Source organism: Tubulanus polymorphus, chromosome 4 (genome assembly GCF_964204645.1).
Source record: "Tubulanus polymorphus chromosome 4, tnTubPoly1.2, whole genome shotgun sequence".
In the NCBI taxonomy this organism is placed as follows: domain Eukaryota; kingdom Metazoa; phylum Nemertea; class Palaeonemertea; order Tubulaniformes; family Tubulanidae; genus Tubulanus; species Tubulanus polymorphus.
In genome coordinates this window covers 11,974,103-11,989,722 of record NC_134028.1, presented here as the reverse complement: position 1 = coordinate 11,989,722, position 15,620 = coordinate 11,974,103, and the positions used below count along the sequence as shown (strand labels likewise).

At 34.5% G+C, this 15,620-nt stretch overlaps 1 protein-coding gene across 5 annotated transcripts in view; it reads left to right on the top strand.

The window, feature by feature from the left end:
* Positions 1-15,620, top strand: part of LOC141903821 (katanin-interacting protein-like) — a 382,582-nt gene that overhangs the window by 348,237 nt on the left and 18,725 nt on the right. For all 5 annotated transcript variants that reach the window (XM_074792155.1, XM_074792154.1, XM_074792152.1 and 2 more), the window contains 2 exons: positions 276-415; positions 9,064-9,165. In XM_074792155.1, the coding sequence (XP_074648256.1) occupies positions 276-415; positions 9,064-9,165 (242 nt within the window). The remainder of the gene's footprint in view (positions 1-275; positions 416-9,063; positions 9,166-15,620) is intronic.

The window sequence follows — 15,620 nt, the reverse complement described above, 5'->3', positions numbered from 1 at the left end:
AGAAAACCAATTGCTACAAAACACATCATTTACGAATTATGTCAATCAATCTGAATGGTTGGATGCGCTGTATGTACTGCCCTTCCTATTAAATTGGCTGATTGCAGTGTGTCCCAGAAAAAGCGTCAGCATTTCAATCAGTAGGTTGTAAAACACCAAACCACATAGTAAAACCGTTATTTACCTAAACAGTCGTTGTTGCCGCAACTCCAGTGGTCAAAGAGTTTGTTTGCCCTGCCACAATTTATGAAATATCTTCAGTTTTTTTTTTACAGATATATCAGCCTTTCCAGATAGCATCAATGTTTTAGAAGAAGAATGTAATGATGTACGCACCCCTGATAAATTAATTGATGGGTTCAATGAAACCATTGATGGCTCACACATGTGGCTCGCTCCAATACTTCCAAATGTGGTAAGCAAAAAAGTAGCATCCATTTTATAGCGTATTGAGACTATATTGATTATTTTCACTAAAGTAACCTCTTTTATCCATCAGTCCACCTAGACAGAATCTAGTTTTCTTCAAAAGACTGTTTTTGATTCACTTTGATGCATTGATATTATGTGTATGTATGTATGTATGTATGTATGTATATCTACCCTCACATCCTTATTGATCCTTATAGGATGTTTCTGAGAGTAACCTTCTGTAAGTTTTTGGTGGCACAAATTGTAACCACTGGATATACACAGCTTAAATTTTATCATTATGAGTGAAATACGTGTTAAAATTAATATGGAATGTTGTGTCCTTCAGCTCTAAGGTGTTTGGAAGTTCTTGGGGAAATGTGCAAGTTCAACTTTTTTCCGTTTCCTACTTATCGATGCTTGACCTTGATTCTTGATGACTTTCAAAATTATTCCGCGTATCCTACTCAGACCTGCTTATCCCTATGGGGTTTCCCTATTTGCTACAGATTTTAATAGCTAAATACATAAGTACAGATGCTCCATAAAAACAACAGTTTTTCATCGGTTCTTTTCACAATACGGATTTGTTTTATCTTCCTTTATGAAAATACGGCTATAGAACTATGAACTTTCAAAAACGGGAGTACGGGTTTGTTTACTTCTACTGCCGGTCGGAAGGCAAAATCAAAATTAAATATGAAATAATTTTGTGTACTTATTTTTAAACGATCATTTTCCTGACCTTATAAATAGATATTTTCACCCTTGGGGAAAACCCACTACTCAACCTTTCATCACCTGATAGTGGCAGCACCTGCCTGATACCTTTTCCATAATACTAAGTAGATTCACTCCTGGGAAAAGATCGATATTGCTAAATTAAATGCTACATTTTGAACATACTGTCTGTTTATTAAGAATGCTTGAGGTGGTTATCCTTCCAATCCTCAGATTTTGGTTCTCCTTGTAAACGGAATAACAATGAAAAGTTTAAAAAGTAAATAATATGGGTAAATGAAATTGTGCTGCGTGCACAGCAACATCGTGATCGGCGTCTGCTACAAATCACTGTCTCAAGATGCAGAACTTGTAAAAAATACCTAGCTGACTTAAAGAGTAGGTTTTCATCAGCGCAAAACCTCCAAATGTCAATGACTCCCTCATAATTATTGGTGATTTCAACAGCAAAAACAGGCTCTTCTACAAAACCGACTCTACGGATACACCTGGGCGCAAATTGAAACGCAGTTTAGATCAACTAAACCTTTTTCAACTTATCGACGAACAGCTAATCATGCATTGATCTCCTAGTGACAGATTCGCCCGACCACATTACTCACCATGATGTTATAGCACCAATTGAACTATCCGATCATTGTGCGATCTCGATCGACTTTGACTCGCGACGTCACGGTGTAAAAGCTTAAGGTGATAAAATTATTTGTACTCTGTACTCTTTATCGGTACTCTCTTTACTGTTCAACAAGATTCTTTATGACAGTGTTTTTACGTATAGTTGGAATCTCGGTACTGTTACCTTAATCTACAAGAAGGAGTGTAAATCCGATCCGAACAATTACAGACTCATTTCTCTCCTTACGTCTATTTCTGAAATTTTTTGAACGCGTTGTGTGTAAGATCAACTATACAGTCACCTTTTAACCAACAATTTAATGCATCCAAACCAAGTGGGATTTCTTTAAGGTCATTCAACTACCAATCAACTGGTTGTTATTACTTCCTATATTTATAAACAATTCAACGAAAACAACCACAACATTTCTGCTGCTTTTGACAGCCTGCCGCATTATTTACTAATAAAAAAGCTCCATGCTTATGGAATAACTGGTAAAACTCTAGACTTAATTAGCAGTTATTTATTTAATCGACGTATATGAACTAAAGTAGAATAAACGTTATCGGACTACTCAGCCGAGGGCTATATTAATACTGGCATGCCTCAGGGATCTTTGTTAGGACCACTTCTTTTTCTTCTTTATATTAATGATCCGCCAGACATTTTGGAGTCGTCTGTATTTCTATATGCCGATGATACATCTATCCATACCCCACTTGATCGCACCAATCCGGATAATGGCAATCGTATCATCCAGTCTGATCTTGACAGAATCAACCAGTGGTCTACTACTTGGTGTCTTTCATTTAAACCATCTAAGAGTGCCAATATAACCTTCTGCAAAAAAGGTACTCAAATCTACATCCCCCTTACGCTAGGCCATGAAAACATCCCCAGAAAGCGTCATCATAAACATCTCGGTTTCATCCTCGATGAAAACTTGTCATACAACCAACATGTTGAACATCTGGGCGGTAAAATTCAAAAACTTATTAATCCTTTAAAACCGCTATCCAAACTTCTCACATCATGTCATCTAAATAGAATGTACTTGTCGTTTATAAGTCCGCACTTCGACTATGGTGACATGCTTTATAATAGCGGCGGTGCTGCTGAACTCGTTAGCTTGGACCGCATCCAATATAACGCCGCTATCATAGTCTCCGGCTGCATCCACGGATCTAACAAGCAAAAAGTTGTTACCTGCTTGAACTGGAAAAAACTGGAAACGCGTAGAGTGGAGCAATTTATGTACCGTGTCGCTACGGTACCGCCCCGTCCTACGTAACATCAATCTTTGAATGCTATAAGTCAATTCAACCCGGGTTTATTCGAAATCCGCATCCATTTACCATACCGGTGTTCAATTCGGCTAAAGTACAAAAAAGTCTGCTGTTTAAATTAATGTACGCATGGAACGAAACCGAACCAAACGTCAAAAGTATCCCTTCATTTTCGGTCTTCAAATCTACAGTAAAGAAATTCAACTCTCATACGGTTCCATCACACCGCTTCGGTAATGTCAGTCGCGAAAAGGAAATCCGCCTTAATAGGCCTTAATCTCTTGCTCAAGTCGCATCTGTTCAATCACAACTTCCGCAATGTCGACAACCCTTTATGTAGTTACTGCAACCGTGCAGCCTCAACTAAATTTTTTATGTTCCAATGCCAGTTACCAATGCCAATTACTAAGTGGTAATACTCATACTTTCTGTTTAGATACTAATGTTGAAATGTCTAGTAGCTACCTTTATTCTAATTCTTATTAAATTAATCTTATTAAAAAGCCACCCTATTTATCCACCAAAACTATCATCACCACATCATTTCAACAACATTTTTACCATTGAAAACATTTCTCCCACTATAAACACCTACAAAAACATTCAACATGATCACACATTGTCTACTCATAAATCAATTACCAAGCACTAAATCGTTCTCCAAAATTCTCTCAATCTGGCAAAACCTTCCCTTACCAACACAAGCACTGCTCATGAACAAACATACACTTAAACACCATCTAAAATCGTATCTCACCTCTAAATACAATACAAACGTGATCTGCGGCAACTCAAACTGTTACAATTGCTCCAAATTCGCCAATACATCAACATAACATTCATTATTCCTTATTATCATTATACATGTATTTCCTACACCAAACTACTTTTCTTGTATCTTCTCTAGTACGAGCTCAGCTTTTTTGACGCCTTATAAAACGTTACCATTAGGAAACCTAAACAATGTTAACCATTTCAGCGTCATTTTACAAACGACAACCGTAAATCGATGTGCAAAACGTCACAGGTCTTGTCTATGTGTACACATACAAGCTATTTGGCAAAATTATTGACAAAGATGTAGAAGCTTCCTGTGATTATATAATGACCTCTATTTGAACGTCGAAATGTTATATTGCACTGAATATCACAAGAAGACGTATTGTAATAGTAAAGGATATATGATTATATCAGAAGCGGACGGCGTAAATCGGATTATTCGGTTAAATGGCGGATGTATACACGATGCAGAAGTCTGATATAAAAGTCAGACCATGACATGGGTATACTGGTGGAATGGCGAAGTTATCTACAATCTGTGTAGGGCCGGCGTGAATTTCATCAGCGGCTACAAGCGGTCAATATAAAATGTGTAAACATATAATTTCAATAATCAAATGTTTTAGAAAATATGTTCGATATAAGGGGTATGCAGGCGTCATGAGATTAGCAATTTAAAATAGTATAGCTGTTATATACGGCTCTGCGTCCTCTGATGGCATGTGTATTAGGTGATAATTCAATTCTTTATCCTTATTACATTGAAATTCGGTAAATGTTAGATCCATAAAGTCAATTTATTTTCCATTGTCCTAGATCTGTTTGGGTTATTTCACTTAATTTTCGTAGTGCATCCCTCAAATAGGTCTTAATTGAATCAGTAGAGTTGTGCAGATAAGTCATTTTTTTATATCCATTTTACACTGTTTTGAAGGATCGATGAATATTCTCGAAAATCGAGCTCTAAATTGACGAGAACGACCGCCATTTTGTTCGTGTTTGTTTACTTCATAGATAATTTATTTATCTGGACTGCACACTATTAAAACCCTATTTGAGATATGCACACCCAAAATGAAAGGAAATATCCCAAAAAGATCGAGAACAATCGAAAATAAATAGACTTTAGTGGTATGACACTGCGCTAGTAAGATACTGGCCCGGATTTGGGTCTTGCTCTATCCGCTCTATTTTCTCTTACTCTGTTCTCCACACTTTCCTTGAATTTTCTAAGTTGCGCACCTCTTTGCGCATGTGCAGCGTGAATCAGCCAATCAGCGACGATGTACACAGTAAAAACACTCTGCCGTATACGGTAAAATCTCCAATGCGTTTTTAAATTAGGCCTATTAATTAAACTACAATACTATTTTGTAATATCCTTCCAATCAAAACATAGGCCACTATACCATGTACTATCAACTATCACACACAAGGGGAGAAATCCTGCATCAGGGCCAGGTTTATGTACGGTGGTAAAGATAAGAAGAACCATGAGGCCTTTCTCTTCGCTATCCACCACGCCGTGGCACAATCCAGTCAGAGTAGTAAACCGATTCGTTGATGTTTACGGCTCGACAAAGCTTTTAAAATCTAAAGTAGTAAATTTCGGTAATATGATTTGATGAGGAAAATGGGCTATTGTTAAAATTAGTTTATAAAGACCGCAGCTGAATGTGCAATCTTTGGGTAATAAATTTGTTAAATTATGCTTGAATTGATAATCGACGTGACAAGAAACGTGCGGTAGATTTCGGAAAGACGACTTAGAAAAACATGTCGGCTCTTTGAATGGGGCTCAATTTTCGTTGTTTACGGCCCGACGGTGCTTTTGTAACGTTGATTCTTCAAAATACGCACAGAGTATTTGTAGATCGAAGTGAGCTGAATGATATGCTGCATAAAAAACGTGCTCAAATAAATCGAATTTTTGAAACTTTTAGGTAAATTTCTCAATATATTTTTGCTTAATCCGTTCAATTCGCCCTTTAGTAGTGAAATTACAGGCTACTGAAATTGCGTTTCATGGTGCTAAAAATTGCTTTGAGCATAGTGTATTAAGCATACAAATGATTATCAATCGCCAGACGGTTGACATAACCAAAAAATCGGGACCAAAATGATTATACGAAAGATGTGATGATACGACTGATTTGATGATGACTTATGCGGGATTGACTGTACGTATTGGTGTCTCCATTTGCGGGCCGATTTCCACCAATAAACATGAACCATAGATATAACAACGACTGCTTTATTCTACCTCAAGAGAATAAGAGACCGCTTCCAGTCTAACAGGTTCACATTAAAACACGGATACGGACTAAACTAAACAAAGGATACAGACTCAGTTACGCCTAGTCCACCACACTGAAACAAGATTGTTGTCTTTCGACTTCTTCGGACATTTTAGGTCTGAATCCTTAGGCTTCTACCTTCACAACTTTGTTTGCCATATAACATCAAAATTTGAGTTCTACATTACATATGAGACAGGTTTTTCTATCAGTCAATTTCACACAATCGGTGGCCATCTTAGTGGCATCATTCCTCATTCATATACGGAGAAAGGTTATTGGACAAAAATATCAAAGTGTTGATACACATCCTCACATGGAATTGGGGATGCCCAGTTTTTAGCCCACTTGCGACTTAAGTCCCACCCGGCTATTGCGTTCACTTTTCGTCCGTCATCCATCCGTCCATTCGTCCGTCCGTTCATCCGTCCGTAGACGGAATCCAGTTATTTAAGGAAGTTTTGTAGACGCTTCTATGTAATGTCTTGATATTTGGGTTACACATGTATCTACCCTAGAGACATCTTCAGCCCAAAGACTGGCCCTGTCAGAATCAAGATGGCTGACAGGCAGCCATTGATGTTTGCCTAAATCAGCACTTTTTACACATTTTTGAACTTTTTGAGGGAAATTTTGAAGACGCTTTAAACAATTACCTTAATCTGTCGTGTATATTTGAATCCCCCAAGGGCACATCAGCACAAGAAAAATTAGGTTGATCAAAGTCAAGATGGCTGTCCTATGACCTTTTTAGTGCCCAAAAATGTCAATTTTGGCCAGAATTCTGAGTCCTGTAGCTTCCTACTGGTTTGCCATTTCTCATTGCAATTTGTGATGGGTGTTCTTTGGAAAGGGATGTTTCATACCTGAGAGAGGTATTTTTGATCAGCAAATTATGGCGCAATTGGCGGCCATCTTGGTGTCATCAGTACTCATTCGTAGGTGGGAAAAAGTTTTTCCAAATTATATTGATAACTAAGCATAATTTGTTACCACAATCAATTAGAAAGTTGTAGCTCCCCATAATGTGTTCTGTGATTGTGGTGAGTTTCAAGGTCATTGGTTTTGTATATGGCCACCATGGGGCGTTGAATAATACATTAGTAACTTAGTATTTCTATATTATATTCGTACATACCGTATTTTCCGGTGTACAAGTCAACCCGGTGTATAAGTCGAGGTCAAATTTTCATGTTTAAAAAGTTGTGCTAGGGCTATAGTCGGTGTATAAGTCGAGTCGCTTCTTCATGTGTTTACATATGTCACATTGAAAACAGTGCCGATGTCATTCTCATAGTAGTTGAGAGTATTTACCACTAATTGCATTATTAAATCATTGGGATCTGTTGTTTCTAATATTAAATTACGGGATTAGTGCTCATTGTTTGTATCCACGTGCTGAATGTATAGTGTAAACGTTGAATGCCGCGCGCCTGTAGTCTATTATTAGACTGACTGTGTATTGATTATTGGCACGCTGCCACAGCATCACGGCTTATATAAACACTGTACAATGAATATACGCGGTTTTCTTTCTCTTTTGATTTTTAACATTAGTTAATTTTGAAACATTTCCAAACTATAAGAAACTATTTTTATCAACATCCTAAATTCTAATTGGTATATGAGTGTAGCCTAACATAAATCAATATTCCATTTCATCATGGCGACCTTGAACTCTAAACATCGTCAGTTTAAAACGATATCGAAAGTGTAGCCGGTGTATAAGTCGATCTACGTTTTTTGGACATGATTTTTGGTCTCAAAAACTCGACTTATACACAGGAAAATACGGTATTCATATTTTGTTATCACAATCAATTGCAATGTTGTAGCTCATGACATCGTCTATGATTGTGGTTAGTGTTAAGGACATAAAGTTATTCTATGTGATCACCAGGGGACATTGAATAGTAGAATAACTTAGTATTTCCTTATTAGATTGGTACCTAGGCATATTTTGTTACCATGATCAATTGCAAAGTTGTAGTTCATGACATATGATTGTGGTGAGTTTCAAGGTCATTGGTTTTTGTATATGGTCACCAGGGGGCGTTGAATATTGAAATTGTTACATTGTTGAGCATTTGAAACCACTTCCCAAGTGGGCATGGTGTCCCTCGACCCCTAGTTTGTCCTTGCCACCGAGGGAGTTAAATATTGATTCATATACCATTTGTCTTTGTCTTTGGTACCGATGGTTATTTTGTAATTGCAACCAAGTGCAAATTTGTAGTGCATGCCATGTTTTACAATTTAGATGAGTTACAAGGTGATTGGTTTTGTATATGGCCACCAGGGGGCGTTGAGTAGCGGAATAATTTTATATAACAAAATTATTATTGTTAAACTATAGCTCATAACATTCTATGATTTTGTGAATTTTCAAGGTAATTGGTTACAGAATATTGAAATCGCCTGATTATTGAGCATTTCAAACCACTTCCTAAGTCGGCGTTGATTCTCTGGACCCCTAGTTCATTTCACAGCAAGCCTCCCAAGCTATTCAGCAAGCTTATTCTTAGGAATTTCATCTATTGATCACAGCCCTGACCCTTTATTTGTCAAAAAGGCCAAGTTGGTAACCACATCACTGGTGTTAAGCTTTCAAAATCAAATCTGGCTAACTGTGAAAAATATCCTATTGTGAAGCCACACAATTAACACGTGACAATCAAAGCGATTCTTCCTCAGTAACTGGCCTGATCTAATCTACTCCTTAATGTAAAGAACTTGACCTTGTAAAGTATCGTACTGTGTTCACAAAAGCGAAAGCTTATTCTGCTAGTTTTGTTTCATGTCAACTATCTGGATCTATTGAAATGATAAACATTATTTTGAAGTCTGAAATTACCATATCATTCCAAGATTTGATTAAAGAGACTGACAAAATTGCTTCCGTTTGTCACTTTGGTTGTATTTGTGTTTTCAGATTAATCGTGTATATGTGATATTCGATCAACCGGTTTCTGTGTCAATGATTAAGCTTTGGAATTATGGCAAAACATCATCTCGAGGTGTCAAAGACTTTGGTGTAAGTTACAATGTATTTAAGCTTTGTTGTAAATATTCCACTGGAAGTTGTGGAATCATTCAATTGTAGGGTCTTGGAAAAGCGTCTTAGAGTGCAAAGGTGCTCTGACTACCTTGGGTAGTTTTTGCTGTACCCTCTTAAAAAGATGCTCTTCATGCCGTTTGCATGACATCACACATCAAGTGTTGCTTATGACGTGGGGTAAAGTGATTGACAGAAGCGCCATTCTTAAAATCGTTGTATCACAGATGTTATTTTTAGAGGACCGTACGCAGTCTAAAGGTGAGTGTCAATATACGTACTTAAGTAAATTCCTTGTGAGCACGCAGAGGCCCTCTGAGAATCTAGAGACGTTCACAGCATTGAAAATTATCGCAATGGTCCGTTCAACATGCACACATGCTGTCAGTTTGGCCTACATGACTACGTGTGGGCCCCATTAATCAGAAGCAATCCACTTTGAAATTTATGAAGTGAATGTCATAATTAATATTCATCTGATATACGCGAAATAACCTTTTAGAGAAAGGTATTTGGCATCGGATTTTGTACCGAAAATCCCGGATTGTTACACTGCATAGTTATTTTAGAAGGGTTCCATGCCTATAAACCGTTTGATTGACACCTGGGGCAGGGCTTGCCGATGACGACAGATGTAAACAGTAATATAACCACGTGTATCGCGCACATGTGTAAACAAACCTGACAACAAATTAGATTTTTTGGCGCCAAAACTTCAAAAAAAGAAAAAGCCTTTTGTCCGATGATTTTTTTTGACTGGGGCCAGCTATCCCATTATATTGCACATTCAAGTATTTTATTTATAAGACTTTGAAATAATTTTTGTCCAGGGGACATGCATTGAAATTTTTATTGTTGTTGTTTTTTTTTCTATTTTAAGGATATAAACAGCCGAGAAGAAACATCATCTGGCAGGCACACATTTGACTACAGATCATATCCTGTTATAAGATTTGTTTAATAGATATTTCACGCAAGTTTTCTTGCCATAAATACTTCCTGACTACTTTAAAAAAATGGTTGTCTTAGCCCAGGGCAACATTGGTGGGGTTCTTTTAGCCCTCCAAATTTATAGGACCGAAAGGGGTATTTTATGCCATTTGGATCTATTTTTGCTTACAAAATCTGTAAAATACTTTTTGGCGGGCACATTCTAATACTGAAGGGTAGTCCTACCCCAAATTCCACTTGCATTCAGTCTCATGAGAACTAATTTAAAACGTTTAAACCTTGACTGGCCTTCTACTAAATTTTTTGAATAAATGTAAAACTTATGGCAGAATTTATGGTTGATTCTACGATTTTTTAATCCCAAAGAACAATTTTTGAATTACACACTGAAGATGACATTTGTATACCCGCTATTGAAATTGAAATGTGGCAGGTGTCTGGGTCTACATGCATTTCTTAAACGAACGTCCTCTTCTAAATTTTTACTTATCTGCTCGTATTCAATAAATCTGTACAAAAGACAAGAAAATTAATGTTAATAGATTATTTGACACCTATGAAAAAAATGTTGAAATTCTTGGATAAGCTAATATGGGATTGCAAATTTGAAATCAAAAATTTAAGAAATTTGGGGAATTATGAGATTTGGTGATTGGGCTGGTAATACAGGTCTTTGATTGTAAATAGTGGTTTAATGTTGAAAATTGTCAATAATGGGTTATCTACATTTTAATATGTATTATGAATATCGGGATATTTCATTCAGTTTTCATAAAGTAATTAGGCAAATTGTAAATGTGGTCTGTGCAATACCGTAAAAACCGGCGTATAAGTCTACGCGGCGTATAAGTCGAGGTCGATTTTTAGACCTACATTTCATGATTTTAACATATATCCGGCTTTTAAGTCGAGTCCCTTCTCTTAGAAGAATAATTACTAGTATCATTGTATTGAATAGTTTGTTTTGATAACGATGTGTGCCTTTACGCACGCCGCCACGCGTCAGCCTGATTGCTGCTGTGTGTCAATCAATAGACTGTTACACACACTCAGGTATAGTACACTACCATACAGTGATACAGTAGTGTGAGTCACACGCTATATATAGCCTAATGTATTAAGCGCTGCTATGAGCGCGCATATATGAATACATCGTTTTAAATGAAGCTGTGTCAAAATGAAAGAAGTTTTTTTCATTGAATAACTTTATTTATCATGAATAATTATTCAAACTGTTATAGCAGTAAGGAGATGAACACTGTGTTTTTTGTCTGGTAGAATCAATATTTCTCGCGACCTGAAAATACTTCGTAGAAAACTGTACTCGGCGTATAAGTCGAGGTCAATAATTTAGTGGTAAAATCAAGGGTTAAAAACTCGACTTATACGCCGGTTTTTACAGTATGTAGGCCGACAACTACAAATGACCAAAAACCCAATGTACTACTTACTACGTACAAAACAATAATGCATATTTTAAAACAGAAAGAAATCTTACCGCGTTTAATAAGGAAAGATCGTAGATAGCTTCGTCATTCCACCAGCATTCCCATGTCAGGGTCTTACATTTATATCAGACTTCCGCATCGTGTATCCATCCGTCATTTGACCGACAAATCCAAATTACTTATCATTTCTATTTATGCCTGCCGCTTCTGATATAATCATACATCCATTAACTATAAGTAATTAAATAAGTCTTGTTTCAGATCAAAGGTCGAAAGGTCGAGCTCATGAAAAATAAAAATGAATTCTCACACGCTCGAATTTATTTATTTTTTTTACTCACTCAACCTTTCAACCTTTGATCTGAAACAAGACTTTGAATATCATATGTATGAAAATCAATTTTAATAAAACATATGTATAATAATAAATGGAGAGTAAACAAATACACAGTGAATTCTTAAATAGAATTAAAGATACTACAAATGTCAAATCAGTAGATTATAGATGTAAAAAGTTAACAGAATTAACATAACATAAGAAATATTTAATTAGAACTATTGAAAAAATTACTAATAGATATGGTAATAAATTAGTTATTCACTTAGAATATGAAGGATAAAAAGGAAATAAATATAAATTCAAGACATATTTACCACATAGATTTCATAGATTATCAAGTGAAGAAAGACATTGAAGAATTATATTCAGGTGATTTCTATTTCATACACAAAGGTAAGAATGAAAAAGGGCCCCATGATATAGATTTCGAATAAACAAATATGTAAATTAAATGCAAGATAAATTAAAAGAATATAGAATATATGTTGATTCTAGAAAACTTACAAATTATAAATCACATAATTTACAAATACAATTGGATAGAGGATTTAAAAATTGCGTTGATTTAAAATTAGTAAATATTAGTTTATGTAACTCATTTTACAATATATCGAATAAAACTATTGAAGATAATTCTTTTTTAATTTTTATTAGAAATAAACCCAATGGGTAACTTTATATCTAAGACCAGGATTATATAATTTAGAAGCATTAGGGCAAGAAATTAATAGAAGAGCACGGGTGAAAATTAGAAGTGATGATAAATTTTTAATTTATGAAAAGTTATAGCAACAATAGAATAGAAATGAAGTTAGATGACGAAAATGAACATTCTTTTATTATAAAAAACCAATGGCTAAATTGTTAGGAATTAAACCAGATATAGTTACAGGAAACGTAGAAGGTAGATCAAATATAATGCCTGTCACACAAATTTATTTTTATTGCAATTTAATTGACCCAACGAAAACATTCGAGGCAACTTAACATATAACATGTAATTCTAGTATATTAAATATTTTACCATTAAAGAATGTTAAACAATTTGGAACGCAAATAAATTATAATTTATCTGAGTGTGATTTTAAGCCTTGTATTTCACAATTTAATAATTAGGTTAGAAATTAGAAATCATAATGGATCTTTAATTGATTTGAATAACTTTCCTGTGATATATGAATTAGTTGTAAGATGTAGAGAATAATTAATAACTTTTTTATAATAATAAATATGAATATAACAGTTTGACCAAGTATATGTTTTGGGTTTGATTTTAAACATGGTAAAGAAATGAGAATTAAACTAAATGATGTAATAACTGATATTAAAAGTAAATAAATAAATAATGCATCAATGATTAATGAAGTAAATTATAATTTAGAAAAAGTAATTGATTTAATTAAAACATCTTTCGAATATTATGAATTAAATGAAGATGGAATTATCGATGATATTAAAAATATATTATCTAAAATCATAAAAGTAGTAATGAAATAAATGTTGAAATAATTATAAATAAGATAACTAAATATTTTGAAGATAGTAATTTTTTTGCTACAAGCGAATGTGATTGGCTGTTTTGGGATATACGGGGAATTCCGGCGCTACTAAAATAATTATGGGAAAGCCATAGAATGGCGAACGTTTCATTGGACTAGGTGCCGTATACGTGCAAATTTCAAATGCTCATTGCTGGTGAGAATGTAATTATTATCCGCCAAAGGTATTGTTTTATTTTAATACCCGGAGATTGATTTGATTGGCATTGAAGTATAAGCGAACATTCACTTACACAAGGCCTCCACAAACACAAACACACGCGCGTGCAGTATACACTACTATAGTGATACTGTAACGCTGCTTGCTAGCGCGTTTGACTTTTCACCAGCAGAAGATGAGTGCTGTTTTCTGTTTGATAGAATTTGTAATAAATTGTTATTTCTTGTGACCTGAAAATACTAAGCAGCAAACTATAGGTATAGGTCGAGGTCTGAATATTTTAGTGGTAAATTCCAGGATATAAAACGATCTCATACGCCAATTTCTTACTGCACCAGTATTTTAGCTTCCGCGGCCATACATTCAGCCACCCTCTGATATGTGACATCATATGAATTTTATTTGAATATTTTTTCATATTATGAAATATGTTTCTTTGAAAATATAAAATAGTTTCCATGTCGCGCCTACCTATACCCTACGAAATTTTGGATGTGGACCATAAACAAATGTATAACTTTGGTCTTATTTGACTACAAAATAATCCTTTAAGAAAGATAATATGTAATATTTAAACTTGTAGAACTTTGAAGTCACGAATTAAAAAGATTTTTCAAGCAATGCCCTTACCCCAAACAACCTCTAGCTTTCAAGGTGAACCACACTTTGCCCATTGGCAATTTATTTATTTCTAAAATGGAAAATATATTTAATACATATGAAGTTACTTTTACCTGGGATGAATATAATATATATAAAATAAAATCTAATATGAAATATTGGCAGAATCAATTAAATTTTGCTGTTTATTGTGTAGCAACAGGATGTGGTATTAGTTGGAACAATCATCTTAATAACTTAGATAAAAATTTGAATTATTCTGATTTAAAATCAATTCAGGCAATATCTAGATTTCACACGTATTTTCAAATTAGAATTTTATTAAATGAATTAGAATGTCCTTTATCTGGATCGTAATATTTTAAAGAATTGGATAATAAAAATCATCTAAGTTTTACAAAATATGTAATGAATTTAATATAAATACTAATTCCGATTTTAGAGCACATGGTAAATTCCATGGTGTTGGTGAACAGTTTGAAATAAAAAGAATTGATTATATGCATAGAGTTAGAACTTATCATAACTATAAAATTGATAATAATAATGGTTGGATTAATTTTAATTTAGAAAAAAGTGAAAGTTTTTCCAAGCGTGGAATACAAAGAATTAATCAATCTATAAGAATATATTTGATTATTATGTTAGGATCACAAGTTGAAACAAGATCACCAATAGTTGGAAATGATAATACCTCATTCGATGCGCAGAAACAATTTTAAGTTTTATTTGAAGATTCTATTCATAATGATAAAAATAGATCGATTCCAGAAAATATAGTAAGATATTAAAATTATTTAGATAAATGTCATTAAAAAGATTAAATTATTGTATTGGTCCTTATTTATTAATTATTTCTGATGATTTAATGTGAAAAAATGGGAAATATAATTAGGGTTTTCTGTTACATCACAGAAAACCCTATTGAGATTCGCGTGTTTCTTATTATTATTATTATTATTATTTTTTTTTTCCACACATTTTTTGTCAAAAGTACATAGGCTTTTTTACATTACCGCTGTTGCCGATACAATCCGTCTGATATCATTCAGCTCAGTTCGATCTACAAATACTCCGTGCGAATTTTGAAGAATCAACGTTACAAAAGCACTGTCGGGCCGTAAACATCGAAAATTGAGCCCCATTCAAAGAGCCGACATGTTTTTCTAAGTCGTCTTTCCGAAATCTACCGCACGTTTCTTGTCACATCGATTATCAATTCAAGCATAAATTAACAAATTTATTACCCAAAGATTGCACATTCTGTCGCGGTTTTTAAAAACTAATTTTAACAATAACCCATTTTCCTCATCAAATTATAATACCAATACACAGGAAATTTACTACTTTAGATT